The 17,276-nt window shown below is 47.2% G+C and overlaps 1 protein-coding gene across 2 annotated transcripts in view; it reads left to right on the top strand.

Moving 5' to 3' along the window:
* Positions 1 to 17,013, top strand: part of FOXO4 (forkhead box O4) — a 29,983-nt gene extending 12,970 nt beyond the window's left edge. The window contains exons 2-3 of one of the 2 annotated variants that reach the window (XM_067547963.1): positions 1,855 to 3,096; positions 10,791 to 17,013. In XM_067547963.1, the coding sequence (XP_067404064.1) occupies positions 1,855 to 3,078 (1,224 nt within the window). In that variant the 3' untranslated portion in view covers positions 3,079 to 3,096; positions 10,791 to 17,013. Of the gene's footprint in view, positions 1 to 1,854; positions 3,101 to 10,790 lie in introns of both variants that reach the window. The other variant, XM_067547964.1, reaches the window with a different exon arrangement.
* Positions 17,014 to 17,276: the final 263 nt, after the last annotated feature.

The following is a 17,276-nucleotide window of genomic DNA, read 5'->3' as shown; positions in this document are numbered from 1 at the left end:
TCTTCTGCAGGAGACAGGATGCCATGCTGAATTGATTGTGTGGGATTTGGGGATCACTGATCAGTTTTTTTAAAACAAAATTTCAGACATTAGGCCCTGAAGTTGTGCATATTGCTAAACCTGTGTCACCGTGTGAGCAGTGATGGAGTGTTATTTACTGGTACAGGTACTCTCTGCAGATCACAACTCCATGGTAACCCTTAGCATACTGACTAGTTGTAAGAAATTTGTATACCTTCAGGATGCACTAGTTCTGGGTTCTGGGAGGTGGCTTTGGCTGGGGAAATCCCTAGGATGGGTCTCAGAGGCAGACCCAGTCCTGCACCATCTTACCACTGCAGGGGGTACTCCCTACTGCCTCTGTGTTGCTAGTCTCATTCCTGTTTCATTTTGGGCAGTGCAAGAGATCTCGTGAGCAAGGCAAGGCAAAAGTGACACAGAATCCAGCATAGCTAAGTGCTGATGAGGCCACCATGGGATCATTGAAACTCTGCCTTCTCTTAGGGATTCTGCTTTTGTGGGCAGAGGTTAGGTGGCAGCTGATAAGCAGTTGGGAGAGAGGAAAGGAGCTGTGGCTTGGCAGGGGTGGGAGAGGACATAAGGGGGGCAACAGAAGCACCCAGTTAAATTCTATTCAGACTGTCTTGGTTATATGGGTTAAAGCTGAGGGCTGCTGCAGGCTGCTCCAGCTTACACGAGTTGGGGCACTCTTGGATCCCTGTCGTGAAACCAGTGCAGCCCCTTAGAGCAGGAAAAGTTTGGCCTTCTTACCTACTTCAAAGGAAACATTAAACCAGTCCTCCTCCAAGTTTCTCAGTGGTGAAGAAAAGTTTGTGTTTATGAAGGATCCACTCAGACAGTGGGGAACTTCTCCTGTTGGGTCTGGGGTATCAGTTGTTAGTTATCAACAGCTGCAGGCAAAGAGTATCTATCATACTGGCGCACAGAAATGTCAGTTTTAGTTTGTAGTTTTCAGGAGCACTAGAAAGGCAGGGGGAAGTATTCTCTTGCTAGATGGAAAACCCAGATTAGGCCCAGGTGGGTGTATAGAGTGGGATGTGCAAATGCTTTGTTTGTGGATGGGTACTATAGCTGTTCCCCCACCCTCTGCCTTCCCATAGCGCTCACACAAATTGCTAAAAATTCTAAAAAGTGGCTTCCTCAGGGAGCGAGGGGGAGGCTGGGGCTCATGTCCCCCCACTAGGTGAAAGCATCAAAATAAGGCTTGCTTCCTGTTAAAATATTCATGCTCTCTGTGCGTCTAAGCATTTGAGGTGGTAGTGGTCTTACTGAGTTCAGGGTCTTTTTCTCTCACTGGTTTGCCAAAGTTTTCACTTGTGTTATGCTCCCATTGTAAGAAGTCACTCCCCACCCATCATCCTTCTTCCTTAGGACAACCTTAAGTGGTCATATGTCTTTCTCTGGCAGTTGTTTCTGTGGCGGAAGATGCTGTTCACTTAATCCTTATGCTGGCCTCATGCTCTCTAGTACAGCTAAGGGTGCTTCATCCTTTGATTTAGGAGTTTCTCTGAGGGAATAAAGACCAAACACTCAAGATTTCTTTAGAACAGTGGTTCTCAACCTATTATATTGAACCCACAATGTGCTATGTGGGCCTCATCCAGTACTACCTGTATGGCCCTGAGGATGTCACAGGCGCTGCAGTTGCTTGTTGATTGGGCTGCAAGCTGGCCGTGAGTTGAGAATCACTGCTTTAGAAACTTAAGTCTCTCTACAAAGTGGAATCTAGCAGGAATATATATGCCACACATGCCAGGGTTCCTGCTAGGCGCCATGTCTGTTTGTGTAATCTATACAAATGGTACTAACATGCTGTCTTTTCTGTTTTTTCAGAACTCTATTAGGCACAACTTATCCCTGCACAGCAAGTTCATTAAAGTGCATAATGAAGCTACAGGGAAGAGTTCTTGGTGGATGCTCAATCCAGAAGGTGGTAAAAGTGGGAAAGCACCCAGAAGGAGAGCTGCCTCCATGGACAACAGCAGCAAACTGGCAAAAGTCAGAGGTAAAGCATCCAAAAAGAAGGCCTCACTCCAAGCAGCTCCGGAAGCTATTGCCGACAGCCCTGGCTCCCAGTTCCCCAAGTGGCCCGGGAGCCCATCATCAAGGAATAATGAGGATTCCGACGTGTGGACCAGTTTCCGGCCTCGAACCAGTTCCAATGCGAGTACCATTAGTACCAGGCTCTCTCCTATCATGCCTGAGCAGGATGACCTCCAAGATGAAAAGCTACTCCCTTCTCTCGTGTACTCCAGTGCATCCAGCAATGTCCCACCAACTGTGACTGAGGAGCTCGAACTCATTGATGGGTTAAACCTGTTGTCACCCAGTTCATCCATGCTGCCCACCCAGCAGTCTGCCTCAAGTGGTCCAGTCCAGAGAGATTCCAGCTTCTCTTTGAGGACCCAGAATTCAGCTGGTCAGACCTCTACTTTTGGCAGCTCTCTGTTTAACCCTGTTGATATCTCGCTGCAGAGTTCTGTTAACCGTTTCTCTGGCCCTCAGACCCTGGAAGCGCTGCTGACATCGAGCTCTCCACCTCCCAGCGATGTGATGATGACTCAGGTGGATCCCATACTCCCTCAGACTGGAAGCAGGCTAAACAGCCAGACTTTTCTGTTCTTAGGTGGACAGGTCACCCAGAACAAGACAAGCCCAGTCAACCCACAAGGAAAGCCTTTGGAGCAGCAGTCAGAGTCAATAGGTGCCAGTGCTTTGCCATCTACGCTGCCTGTGGTGGCATCTTCTCAAAACACAGCCAGCATGCCCACTTTGAAGGCCCCAGTCCCAACACCAACAGCTCAAGCAGTCCATCTGGGCACTCAGCCACTTCTCTCTTCTGGTAGCCCTGTCTCCTTTGGCGTGAACCAGGACAGGCTGCCCACTGACCTGGATGTTGACATGTACATGGAGAATCTTGAATGTGATGTGGATTACATAATCAACAGTGACCTCATGGATGGAGAAGGACTGGACTTTAACTTTGAACCCATTCTGTCTGCTCCCAGCTACCCCAACACCTCGCAGGCCTCCAGCCATACTTGGGTACCGAGTTAACTTCAGGAATACAAAAAGGTAGGTGAGTTTGTCAGATACTCTGTAGATCTCTAACAGACACTGTTCCAGCTTGAGTCATGATGTTCCCCTTGCAGTCCTCAAATGCTCAGCTCTGTACCAGTGAGGCAGTATCTTGGTTGCTGAAAGCTACTGCGGCTGCCCTGCCTAGAGGAGAAATGAGCTTTAGAGGTAGATCGTATTGAAGCTACTTCAAATTGTCAAATCCTCCTTTTGCTTTCTTGTCTCTTGAGTTAACTGCAGCAGTGGAATGACTTGCAGTGGGTGCTCTTCACAGAGAGTGCTGGAGGATGCTGTCTGTGGCATTTCTGTGCAGCTTTAATTAAACGTTTGGACTGGGGAAATGCTGTCTTTAGAGTAGATCTGTGAGACCTCTCCAGAACTTTCTGGAAACAGTTTGTATGCGGTGCCATATTCTCCCTCCTTATAGCTTTTGAAAGGTACAAAGAACCAGTAATGGCTCCCTATTCCATTCAGTGACAGTGTGCCTGCATGTAGCTCTGAGCCCTACAGGTCCCATGTTGTTCCAGCTATTCTGGAGAGAGAAGATCCTGTTTATAATTCTTGCAGCTTTGAGTTCCTTGCATAAGCTTTACTGCCTCTGCAACTTTGTCCTTTGGAAACATGGCCCCTCTATACTTTGTAAGAGACTTGAGGCTGCACAAATGTTCTGTTCTGGTATAATTACTAACTTGTTTTAGCCATGGAAGCTGCTGTCAAACCTGATGGAGTTAGCAGAGGGCTTTTCTTGCTTATGTAGTGTGCACCTGTGACTGAAAAGCAGTCTTCTTCTAGCGAGCAGGGTGAGCTTCCCTTCACTCCCAGAAATGAGTTAGGAAGCCTGTTTGGCATCTGACTTCCGAGCACCCATCCTTCTTTCCTAACCTGCCAGAATCTCTGGATTTGCTCCTTGAATAGCTTTGTTGTTGGGAGGAACTGGTTCAAGATTTCTTTGGTCACATGCAGCAGTCCTAACTTGGATTTGGGAGCTAACTGCATTGTGGCTGTATTCTAGTAAGGGGGTTTACTCACCCACGACTCCTTCCTCTGCTCTGTAAGTGAAGTGTCTAAATAAAAGCTGGGAACTGAGCTGTGGATGGATTGGATATTTTCTGGCAAACATAAGTCTTCCCAAGTGGGAAACTTCTGAGATCAGTGTTAGGATCATGTGAGCTTCCTGAAAGGTCTGGAGTAAGTTGTACATTCAACAATAATAACATTTGCAAAATAATTGATTGGGCAGCAAACAGCACCAAACTGCACAGTCATCTGGAGAGATTTGGATGGTTATTGTCTGGGCCTCTGGCACTTAGGACCCATGAACACACAGATGTAATGCTAGCTGCAGATACTTCAGTAGAATTGACTCCCTCTCCTGAAGCATATGTTTGGAGTTCTTGCAGCTTATTTGTGAACCCAGCAGACTGTCTGCATTGAAAAATTAAGGGGCATTCCGTTTGACAGTAATATTTTCCGTACTGAGAAAAGATGCCTTTCCTAGTGGAGTTACAGTATAATCTTCTCCCCTCCCCTAGGATTTAATCACTGGACCTATCCAAATATTCTAAGTGTTTGTGACTATATTTTTGTTAGTTTGAGTCTAACAGAAATGAAATAGGATGAAATTTAATACTGGAAAGTACAAGGTCATGCATTTAAGGATTAATAACAAAAAATTTTGCTATAAACTGGGGACACATCAGTTGGAAGTGACGGAGGAGGAGGACCTGGGTGTATTATTTGATCACAGGATGACTATGAGCCGCCAATGTGATATGGCTGTGAAAAAAGCTAATGCGATCCTAGAATGCATCAGGCAAGGTATTTCCAGTAGAGATAGGGAGGTGTTAGTACCGTTATACAAGACACTGGTGAGACCTCATCTGGAATATTGTGTGCAGTTCTGGTCTCCCATGTTTAAGAAAGATGGATTCAAACTGGAACAGGTGCAGAGAAGGGCTATTAGGATGATCTGAGTAATGGAAATGCTGTCTAATGAGAAGAGACTCAAAGAGCTTGGCTTGTTTAGCCTAACCAAAAGAAGGCTGAGGGGAAATATGATTGCTCTCTAAGTAAATCAGAGGGATAAATGCCAGGGAGGGAGAGGAATTATTTAAGTTCAGCGCCAATGTGAATACAAGAACAAATGGATATAAACTGGCCATCAGGAAGTTTAAACTTGAAATTAGATGAAGGTTTCTAGCCATCAGAGGAGTGAAGTTATAGATCAGCCTTCCAAGGGAAGCAGTGGGGAGCAAAAAACCTAGTTGACTTCAAGAATGAGCTTGATAAGTTAATGGAGGGGGTGGTATGATAGGACAAGCTAATTTGGCAATTAACTAATCTTTGTCTACTGGGAGTAAATATGCCCAATGGCCTGCAATGGGATGTTAGATGGGGTGGGTTCTGAGTTACTACAGAGAATTCTTTCCAGGTATCTGGCTGGTGAGTCTTGCTCACATGCCCAGGGTTTAGCTGATCACCATATTTGGGGTTGAGAAGGAATTTCCCCCAGGGCAGATTGGCAGAGACCTTGGGGGGGTTTCACCTTCCTCTGCAGCGTGGGGACATGGGTCGCTTGGAGGTGGATTCTCTGTACCTTGAAGCCTTTAAACCATGATTTGAAGACTTCAGTAACTCAGTCATAGGTTAGGAGTCTATTACAGGAGTGCGTGAGTGAGGTTTTGTGGCCTGTGTTGTGCAGGAGGTCAGACTAGATGATCATAATGCTCCTTTCTGACCTTAAAGTCTATGCGTTGTGGGTGGTGGTAGGGTGACCAGATAGCAAGTGGGAAAAATCGGGACAAAGGGTGGGGGTAATAGGTGTCCATATAAGACAAAGCCCCAAATATTGGGACTGTCCCTATAAAATCGGGACATCTGGTCACCCTAGGTGGTGAGGATGATCTCATTAATTGGTGGTAGAAACACGCAGTTTTGGTACAGGGCACTTTTGGAGATGTTGCTTCAGTGTACTTCACAAATGCAAAGATTTCATTGAGAGGTAGTGATTCTTTCTGTGGCAGTTGCTCTGATATAGTGTTAATACATGACAATATCCATAGCAAAGCTTTGTTGTGACCATCGTATGCATTACCAGTCCTGGGAATATTTCCACACTGTGAGGAATTGCAAATCCTATAATTGTGTTGGGTTTCCACAGCTCATGGTTGCTTCAGGAGAGTGCTGAATATTGGGGTGGATAAACTAGTGCTGCGGTCTTGACCTTTTCCCTACTGGGACCTCTCTCGTTTAGCAATGCATGACCCAGGATCTAGTGTATGTACTGTGTCCAGTGCAGAGTCTTCTAGGGGCGAAGCCAAACAAACTGTGTTCTGCTTTGAGATGCCATGTGTTCAGAAAGCAGCTGTGTACTTTGCTAAGGAATGTTCAGTTGAGGCTAGAATTTAGCAAAGGATCTGTTGGCCGACAGCTGTCTGACGTGGATGCCTGTGGCTGGGGAGGGGTGTGTCTCCAGGGCATTGCTACTTAACTTTCCCATCTGGACCAAAGAACAAGAGATGCAGAATAATTTTGGATGAATTGAAACAAATCTGGTAAGTCCTAGGCATAGGGGCTTGGGTGACATTCTGTGGGAAATGTGTGCCTGAGACACTGCAGTTAATGTCCCCGGTAGTAAAGATGCAAGGATCTATAATGGGTTCTGAAGTTTGCTGTCAGACATCAACAGGAAGCTTCCATCCCCACATCATTCTTGGTGATTTGCATTAAACAGCATTTTACATTCATTGGTGGTAGAGGAGGGAAGCAGAAGGCATATGTACTGCCCCTTCCAATGTGTCTTGATGATTTGCTTTCAGTCCTTAGAAACTATTATTACCTAAGGGCCAATCAAGAATGGGGCCCTAATGTGCAGAGCATTGTACAAAGAGTAGTAGCAGACAGTCCATGCCCTGAAGCTCACAATCTAAATAGATCAGACACCCCCAGAGTGGGGGATGGGGTAGAACCCATAAGCAGAGTGAACAATGGGATGGAAACAAATGGCATGTTAGAGTGTTTTGGAGGTGGGTTTTACTTAGGAGGTGGATCAGCTAAATGGAAATAAAAGGGAAATGAAGATTGGTGCTGTGGAGGAGGCAAGCGAGAAGAGGTAAGAGGGGCAGGTTTGGAAGGGTGGGGGGAGATTGGAGCAAAGAGCTAACCAGCACAGAGCAGAGAGAGTCCAGTCAAGAACTGTAGAAGATTCTCCAAATGTCCAGCAATCCAAAGGTATGCATGTTGCATTTTTTTTGTCTGCTGAGCCTGGCATCCTTGGCCCGGCTTGTGATCAGCACAGGAGTGTGGAAGGGGAGAGATCCCAAGAAGGGAGCAGCAATGCAGTTGGGATAATGGGCCATGAGAAAAGTATGCCTGAAGGGAGTAGAGATCCTAGGAAAGGGAGAGGAATGCAAAAAATAAGAGGAGGCTTTCTAGAAAGGAGCATGGAGAAACCAATAAAGGACGTCAGAAAATCCTATTTCCTCTGTGTTTAGAAATGGAGGTGAAAACACCAAAATCGATAACTCACTGTATCAGTGAGAAGGCTGAAGCTCTTAGGCTAAAAACTCAACTACCCTTTTATTCATTGAAGCCATTTGTGGGCTCTTTCCTGTCCTCTCTGTGGGAACTGGCTAGAACTCCAAAACTGTAGCTTCCCCTCCCAGGAACAAGCTCTAGGATGGAAATGCCATGGTTCCATGACTTGCACTCAACTATGATATGCTTTTATTTGGTGTCCCTCAGCCCACATCAGCATGCCTTTGGCAATGCATGGCTGCCAAATAACTCTTGTGCTGGTGTGCTGGGTGTTGACCCTCTCCATAAGAACATGAGAATGGCCATACTGGGTCTGACCAATGGTCCATCTAGCCCAATATCCTGTCTTCCGACAGTGACCAATGCCAGGCGCTTCAGAGGGAATGAACAGAACAAGTAATTATCAAGTGATCCATCCCCTGTCGCTCATACCCAGTTTCTGGCAAATAGAGGATAGGGACACTTCAGAACATGATTTTGCATCCCTGCCTATCTTGGCTTATAGCCATTGATGGACCTATCCTCCATGAACTTAACTAGTTCTTTTTTTAACCCTGTTATAGTCTTGGCCTTCACAACATTCCCTGGCAAGGAGTTCCACAGATTGTCTGTGCGTTGTGTGAAGAAAGACTTCCTTTTGTTTGTTTTAAACCTATTCATTTCATTTGATGACCCCTAGTTCCTGTGTTGTGAGAAGAAGTAAATAACACTTCCATTCAGATCTCTCCTGCAAACATGTTCCTTCCCAGAAGCTCATGAATATCAACTCATGTCAGTGAAACCTGCCTAGACCACTAATACGAACAACCATTCTAAGCTGGCACCATCCTGCCAGTGGACTTCTGGGCCTCTGTCTGTTTAAACTGTAAAGCTTCTCAGTCTACGGACCAGCTTGTGAAGCTCTGAGTATTCTGGCACTCAACAAATACCTCTGTGATCATGCTGTGTAGTTTGTATAGCGCCTAGATAAATCTGGACATTGGGAAGTGTTTCCCTTCAGGAGGTAAAGGCAGTCAAATAGCAGTATAACTTGGATGCTGACTAATAGTGCTCAGAAATGAAACACGTGCTCTCAGAGGGCAGCAAGGCCCCATCTCCAAAGAGAAGTCCCCAAACTGGCACAAGCCATTCACAGTGCTTAGCAAACCCTCCTGTTAGCCCTAGAAGTAGGTCAGGATTATCAGCCCAACTTTACAAATGGGGAAATCTGAGCAGAGGTTAAGTGACTTGCCCAAAGTCTCCTAGGGAGTTCATTTGAAGCCAGGAGTTCTGTCTGTTCTGAGCTTAGAAAATGCTGCCTTCTCTGCATCCAAAGAGAATCATGGTCTGACAACAAAAATAACTTCCACAAGCATAAATCCAACCCACCTAGTGGGAATACGTGTCATTACCTGAGAATGTGAACACTGTCCCTCTGACTCTGTTGTCAGCTCCTTGGAGCAAGACTCTTGCCTGTTGTTCTGTTTGCTAAAACACTGGGTGCATATCAGAAGTTTTACAAAGTGACTTATGAGAGTCTTCCACTATAGAGTGAATAAGATAGTGCAAACACACTACGAAGCCACAGTACAGACTCTGTTCTAAACCCTACCTTCATGCATGGTGCCTACAGCCCTCCGCTCACAGCGCTTAGTCAAGGCTTTTTAGAGCTCCTGTGATCCTGAGCTGGACACATGGGGCTGGCACTTGATTTCCTGTTACTTTTTCCCAGTGCATACTTGATTCCCAGTGATCTAGTTATGAGCAGGTCATGTGAAAGGAGTTGCCTATTTTCTGTACATTTACTTTCTGTCCCTAGGCAAATGTCAAATTCAAAACCTTCTCCATCGATTCCTGGTGGAGTTTTTAATGTTAGCTGAATGATTCAAATGGTGAAGAAAGACTGTCTATACAGACTCTTCACTGCCCACAGAGCCTCCTACATCCCTTGACCACAGCCCACCCTTGGTCCTGCCTCAATCTTTCTTCTTTTCCTAGCCAGCCTGGGTTTTGACCCCTCCTGCCAAGTATTTCAAAGAAGAGTCTGTTGTCCTGGTGAATGTCCTAAAATGATTTTGTGCTTTTCCTAAGGCTGCTCACCCTTGTAGCTTCTTTCCCCATTCCAAAATCTTAATTCTCTCCCCAGTGCTGTTGCTAGATGTTGCCATGCTGGTGTAAAGCCATCCAAGCTACAAGTGTGTGCCCTCCATGTGCTTCATTGGTGTTTTGCCACTGCCTTCTGAAGCAGGTCACAAGTTCACAAGTGAAGGTTTCCATCCTAATCTGTCTGTCTTAGCTGTTGGTTAAACAATTCCAAAGGGTTATTGGAAGGAGTTGTTCTTCCTCCTTGGCTGCTTATGGGCTGGCGCTGCAGCTATGGTGAGGGCCAGAGCCTGGGAAGATTTCCCGGTAAGACTGGTCTCTTGAGTGTGGTCTGAAAAGAGAATTTGCTATTTTTGATGTGTCCAAACAGAACTTCTGAAGTGGCTGTGCAGGTGAAAGGCTCCTTCTGCGGTGCAGTGCCCAGGAGGCCCGTGCTCAGCCCCAGTTTGTTTCTCTTGCACTTAACTCAGGGGGCTGCCCAAAAGAGAAGAGTGACTGCCTGCTCCTGCTGTTTCTCCTCAGTTCTAGGGTTAGCAGGGCCCGCCCTTAAGCAAAGCTCTTCAGGCTAGAACATCAGAACGGCCAGACTGAGTCAGACCGAGGATCCATCTAGCCCCGGATTCTCTCTGCCGACGGTAGTCAATGCCAGGTGCTTCAGAGGGAATGAACAGAACAGGGAAATCAAATGATCCAGCCCATGAACCATTCCCAGCCTCTGGCAAACAGCAACCCCTGCCTATCCTGGCTAACAGCCATTGATGGATCTGTCCTCCATGAACTTACCTAAGCAGACTTGCTTCAGCTTCTCTGGGGAGCACTCACTCTTGAGACCCTTTATTGTTCCCTTTGCCCTCCCCTCCCCTCAACCCCCCTCTGAGTGTGGACAGGGTCTTGCCGTACACTTCACTCTGCATTGGTGTGAGATGTCTTGTCCTACAGAGATTTCTCAGTGTGTGCATCCCCAGCTGGACTTGGATGCCTCTGCTTAATGATGATTACCCCCCAAATCTGTTTCTGTCCACAGCTCCGTTTGAGGTTGAGGTCTAACCACCTGCTTTTTTTTTTCCTCCTAGTGTCCTTCAGGTTTCTGAACGTCGGGTCCTGACTTCGCTTCCCACCCCGGCAGAGTCTGAAAAAATGGAGCATACTGGACACAGCTTCTCTGCACACCATGCCTGGGGCAGAAAGAGCTGCCCGCCTGGGAGGAAGGGGGAAAAAATCTGTGCCTGGTTGCAACGGGAAGAGTTTTTAAAAAATCCCGTTGTGTGTCACATCTCTTCCTAAAAATCCCGACTCTGCCCTGGATCTTCTGCAGAAGCCCTGGGGCCGTGTGCACTCGAAGAGGAGCTCTGGTGAAAATCCCAGGCTTGGCCAAAGGCTGTCATGCCAGACAACAGCATTATCCCATGCAAAGGGTTGGGTGTGCTGGAGGCTGTCTTATCTCTGCCATAGCAGCAGTTCTTCCAGTGCTTCGGGCTGTCAGAAGGGGCTTGTTCTGTCCCCACCTTGCCCATTGGGACAGAGTAGCTGGGCCTGTTCCTTCAGCCACCAGTCTTGCGCTTGGTACTCCACAGACTTCTAGAAGAATTGGAAGGAGCCTCTTGGCAGAAGCACGGTGGGAATAGGGTGTGTCAGATGGATTGGGGTTTGATTTCAAAGTACCCCACCTTTCTGCACCGCCCTGACCCCTATTCTGAAGGGATGGGGGAGGGTGGCAGCCAGGGCGGCTTCCGTTTGCTCACCTAGGCGGAAGAGGAGGACGTACAGTTTAATTTCACTGTGCCAACTGGGCTTCATTGAATAAGTAGCATGTTCTAGAGAAGTCCCTGTGCTGTTCTAAGCACTTTCCTGGTACAGCAGGCTGCTGGAAAGTAGACACAGGTGTTAATTGCTGTTGCTGGGACTCCAAAACATCTTTTGGGGTTTGTTTTTGGGCTGTATTGCTACAGAAGAGAAATGGGAAGCCTGGGTGTGGCCTTAACCGAGCCCTGGTTGCTTTTCAGAAGGGCATTTTCTATAGATGAAATATTTTTTTACTAATCTAGGGGCTTTCTATCATGAAAGCCCATATAACCACGTGTCTCCATTGGCATACTGAGCATTTCTCCCTCTGAGAAGGTGGTACCAATGGCAGATTTGCCTTTCAAAGCTGTGCTGAGAATAAATACACTTGACATCCAGTTACGTGTCTGACTGGGGGAAGAACTGGCAGGCCCCCACAATTTGGAACCATGTAGGAAGGGGGATTGTACATTTCTTGTAATCTATATGTAAAACTAGCTGCAAATTAATTAGAAGCTTTTCTAAACCTTTTTAAATGTATACATATATTTTTAAATTGAGAACGAGGTTATCAGATAAACACTTTTTTTCTGCGCTTTTATCCCATTGATACCACATGAACACTACAGTGGGCTGGGAACCAGCCTGGAGTTTGGGGGTTATGGAGTATGAATACACTAGGAAAGGTGAAGGGAGATGCTGCAGAGTGATTGGGGAATAGCCACACTCTTCAAATCAAATCGGAGAGGTGTTTACAGAAATCAGGCTGTGGCAGATCAGTCTCTGGCCATCTGATTGGACACTCCCACTAAACATTCCCTGCCTTGTGCACTTGGCTGATGGTTAACCAGGAACAAGCTGGGTATGTTAAGCCCTAGAGTAGCTGGGCTGCAGTTGATGTATCAGAGGCTTCGGTTCCTGAACCTCTTGCTGAATGAGGGAGGCTGAGCTGAGCAGCCTTCGTCGCCCCACTACTTTGGAGCCACGAGGTCAGTCAGTTTTAGTAGCTGTGACAGCCTGGTTGTCTTGGTTTCTATAGCTTTTCCTTTTGTTACTGAAGGTTTTCTGCTTCTACTTGCCATGCTAGTCCTGTAGGCAAACCCTGTTGGAGTCTGATTCAGGTTCTGACCTGTGGACAGTTTTTGTCCCCAGTTGGGTGCTGAAGGGACTAGGAGGGTCATCTGGCAGTTTTTTCAGCCTTTGGGTGTTTGCGGTGGTAGGATTTGGGGGAAGGGATGGTTCTTTGCAGTGTTCTATCAGATTTGTTAATGCAGAAAGTCTCCATTTTTTCATTATTTCTCCAGGGGAAGACAAGCCTTCCTGCTGGAAGGTTTCTGTGGTGAGGTGCTGGGAGTTTGTATTGCTTTGCTGCCTTGTCTGCACTCTGCATGTTTGAGGCTTTCACTAGCACTACTGGAGACCTGAACAAAAATGGTATATCTGGCCACCTGAAATGAGGCCTCTTGAACAATCTTGCCTTGAGCCTCATCTGCCACTAGACCTTTTGGTGGAACCCTAATTTGAAACTACCTTAAGGCTATCTCATTACTGAAGACGTGGGTTCAGCTGTGGGTTCACACATCCACATACCTCTTGCTGTACTGCTTGACAAGGCGACCACCACACCCTGAACAATAGGTAGACCTGGAGCGAGTTTATCCCACGCATTGCTAAGCTGGGGTAATGGCAGTGAAAATGTTCAGCCATGGTCAGTCAGAGCAACTGATCGATGATAGTCCTCCAGTCCCTTCACACAAGGCTCTGGGGATCCAGTCCTATGCACCTATTGCACACACTGCCTCCATAAAGAACAGCGGCTGTCGATTCTATTATTAGGGCAAACTGGATCCTTTCCTTTTGCACATAACAACACACCAGCATGATTAATGCCACAAGTGAATTTTCCAAGCCTAGACCACTTCCTCCAACAATCACCAGGGTGGATAGACATGCTGCCCTCCAACACCTTGCAAATGTGAGCATAGAGAGATGCAGTGAGTTGTGGCACTAAGAATCTCAGGATATGTGCCCACATTAGCTGCATTGCTTCTCATGGACGCATACAACACCGGTGGGGTGTGACAGTGTGTTTATGCTCGACTGGGTTAAGCTACCATGTGTTGACTCCCATGATGGCTTATGTTGTGGTCAGTCGGCAGTGAAGACAGAGCCTAAAGTCACAGAAGGACTGTAATGTTAGTTACCAGCACCTCAGACCTACAGCCCAGTACAAGCCAGAGCCGTTAGTGAGCGTGTCTGTGTTTTAAGCAGTGTTTGCTTTAGAGCTTCCTTTCAGTTTGTCCAATTCAAACAGCAGCTTGTTAGTGCATTAACACACTCGGGTACCTATGGGCCATGGGCTTTGATGTTGCATCCCATACAGCTGGCACTTAGGTTGCTTTTCTCTCATGTGTGTGCTTGCCTTGACCCATTGTAGCTCTAGGAGTGAGCTGCCTAACTGTGGCTTAAAGAGATACTGACCTTTTATTAAAGATGGCGTTTGTTGTGCCGGCTACCTCCCCTTGCTGGGCCCTTGCTGCACCATTTCTCACTGGGATTGCGTTGAGGAGAGCACTGACTGACCTGAGCACTTAATGCACTTAGGATGGACTGAGACCTTCTCCTTAGGGAGTTAAATGACAACTGAGAAGCAGACTCTAGGTCTGACTGCTGCCATTCCTCTTCCTGGTAGTCTGGAAACCTAACTTCAGCCAGACTTCCCATTGCTCCACCAAGAAGACAGCCACAGCAGGAAGAGAACAGTAATGCTGCAGCACCTCCCTAAAGCGTTGCATCAGGTATAGGGCAGAAATGGTTTATCTCTTGGTATCCCTCTGTGTTAACTTAGCATTTTGGCAGCCTCAATGGGAGAGTGCCAAACAGGTGTCTTGCTGCTGTCTCTGGCTTGCTCAGGATTTGCTTTTCATCTCCTCCCTGCAGCAGCAAACTACAATGTTTGAGGTTAACCCTCAGTTGTTCATAGGTGTAAAGAAAACCAGTATGGGAAACTTCCCATTGCTCTGAGGGGAGGAGCCTGAAGAAACAGGGCTCAGCATACGGTAATGGTGACACTCCATTTAAAGGCAAGCCAGCCCCTCCTGTACAAGGATGAGGTGGAGCTAGTGAGCGGGAAGGGATATGGGCAAGGGAGGAAGAATCTGGCAGTTGTGCCTGTTGAGCCTTCCCCAACTTTTCTAACTAGCTCTCACTCCATAAATCTTGTGCTCCTTTAGCTGAGAGTGTTTCCCCAAGGGATAGTGGGTAGCCTGTAGTGAAGCATCCAGCCCCCATTCTGATGTGGGGCCTGGTGGAGGATTCCATGTGCAGAATCCCTTAGGATAGTGCGGTTGGGGGATAGCTGTGTTTGGATGTGGAGCTATCCTTCTGGGTAAGTGCCTGAGAGAGTGAGCAGGCAGGGGCTGCAGGGCTCCAAGCATAAGGCCTTATATGGCTCGGTGCTGTGTGGTGTCTCCTCATCTTTATACACTAGTTGAGCTCAGGCAACACTTATGTTATTCCTTTCCTGGATTCAGCCACCATTTTTCATAGTGCGGAGCTTCCCAGTGTCACAAAGGATTCTGTGCACCATCTGCCTGTGGAACCAGCATGAGGGGCAAGCCCATTGCCTCTGTACACACCTGTGTTCAGAAGACTCCTCGAGACACTCCCTGTGGATCTGTGATACCTTCCAGTGGCCCTAATCTTACTGCTCTAACAACCATGAATGTCCAGAGCTTATTGGAACCCTTCACTCTCCCATTTGTCAGGTTGTCCCTTCCTGCTATGCTGTGTGTTTAAATCAGCACAGACCATCCTGACAAGAAAAACTAGAACAGAGGAAGGGTTCCAGAGACTGTATGTATCTTATACGTTATGTGCATACTAGAAGCAAGCAGCACTAATCAGCTTTTCCAAAACAAATGCCTAGAAAGCTTTCATTTAGGTCATGAATTTTTTTAATTTAGTAGCTTTATATATAGTCATGCTCCAGGGCAGTATTGCTCTAAGAAGCCCCCTATGCGTGGTGGTGTAAGCCTGGGGGGACCTCAGAAGGCAGAGGTAGCTGTGAATGGGCCCTGCTCTGCATGGCAGAGGACTGTCCTGAGCCTTGTTGGTTTCTTTCTGTTCAAAATGAAGTGAGAGTTTGGATCCATCATTTCAAGTGATGAGACATAAGCATGAGGGGATAGTCTGAGGAGGGAAAACAGAGGAGTGTTGCGAGTACATTAAAAAAAGAGCGTGGTGATGAAAAGCAAGTCCTTTATCTGCTGTGGACGACGATGTCTACATGTACGGTGATGTGTAGAGTACAGACACTGCATGCCTAGGTACAAATAGCAGCGTGAACAGTGAGACACAGCTTAGGCGACTGGCGTGTCCTGCACGCCTGAATTCCGGATGTGTACTCTACATGTCTCCACACACAAGCAGTGCCTCCCATAGCATTGTAGTGGCCTGCTGCCACCCTGCTGCAGGGAAAGGCTCTGGCAGAGCCGAGGCAGTGGGGTGGAGAAGGGCTCTGGGTGCTCCCTATTGCCCAAGCCTTTCATGTGCTATGTAGCTCCAGGTGTAGAGCCTGTACTCTGCACATTGCTGTAATTGTAGACATAGCCTAAAAGATGGATTTCCTGTAGAGAGACCTGGATAGGTCTGTCCATGCATTATGGTAACCCACTGCCACCCATCCTTTTCCCTTGCAGCAACACATTTTGTGGGAAAAGGGATCCCACTCTGAAGCAGCCTTGGTGCTTTCTCCCCATCCCAGGGTACATCCTAAGGGAAGAGAATCTGCATGGGAGAGTTTGATTTAGTCATTGTGTTTACAGAAATGGATGGGTTCAGTGACTGACTGACTGACACACACCTCGGTGGTGAAGTGAAAGGAGGGAGCAGAGGTGTATAAGAGGGTGAAGCAGCTCCTTGCAGAGTTGTTCATGGCTATCTTGCTAAGGGTGTTGTCAGCATGTTTCATGGTGCATAGTTTGAAGGGGACGTTTGCAATCATCTGAATGCTGTATGGTGAAGCTCCAACAGTGTCTAGAAGGGGATTTGGATGCTTGAAGGATGCATCAGTTCTCCTGGAAGGAGGCGCTTTCATCAGGCTGCAGAGATAGGAAGTGGTCCCATGATCTATTCTTTCCAGGACCATATGCAGAGTCATTCTCAACTCCCTCTGGACTATGGCCCCAGCCTCTTGCTCTCATGGTGGGATGCTGCATCAACATGGTAAGAGGTGAGCCTATTGTTCAAAAGCAGGGTTTCTCTGTTGCTGGCACAAGCCCCCACAGGGCAGGAAGCACTGGCTGGCTTAGGTTCCCACACTCGCCCTAGCTGCACTCTTGTTCACTCATTTCTCATGGAGTTTTTTATTTTTTAAATCTCTGCTTTTTGTTTGCTCTCCTTAGCAGTGTGATTTCTGAACTATTACAGGCTCTTTGTTTCCATCTGTACTGAGACTGTATAGAATGTGCTGGACTAGGGGGAGAGTTTGACAAATAAAGATCTGTAATCCTTTGCTCTGTCTCGTGCAGTTTCTGGTGTCTGTTTTGCTAGTGTGACCAGCACGTGCTCTGATTTCAGCTGGCTGCTGTCTGCTGGTCCAGTGCATTCTGATCTGAATGTCCCTGCACCAGCCTGAGGTGGCTCTGTCTCCAGAATGCTGTGAGGAGCTCCCCAGGCGGGATGTAAGGGCAAATGGGGCTACTGAGTCCTAGATGGTCTCAAAGGGATGTAATAATTGAAGGGCTCATCTAATGTGGAAACGATCCCAAAGGTAG

This window comes from Emydura macquarii, unplaced genomic scaffold (genome assembly GCF_026122565.2).
Source record: "Emydura macquarii macquarii isolate MOO-44397 ecotype Brisbane River unplaced genomic scaffold, CSIRO-AGI_Emac_v2 contig_1253, whole genome shotgun sequence".
In the NCBI taxonomy this organism is placed as follows: Eukaryota; Metazoa; Chordata; order Testudines; family Chelidae; genus Emydura; species Emydura macquarii.
Note: the sequence above shows the minus strand (reverse complement) of the source record. Positions and strands in the feature narration are given on the sequence as shown.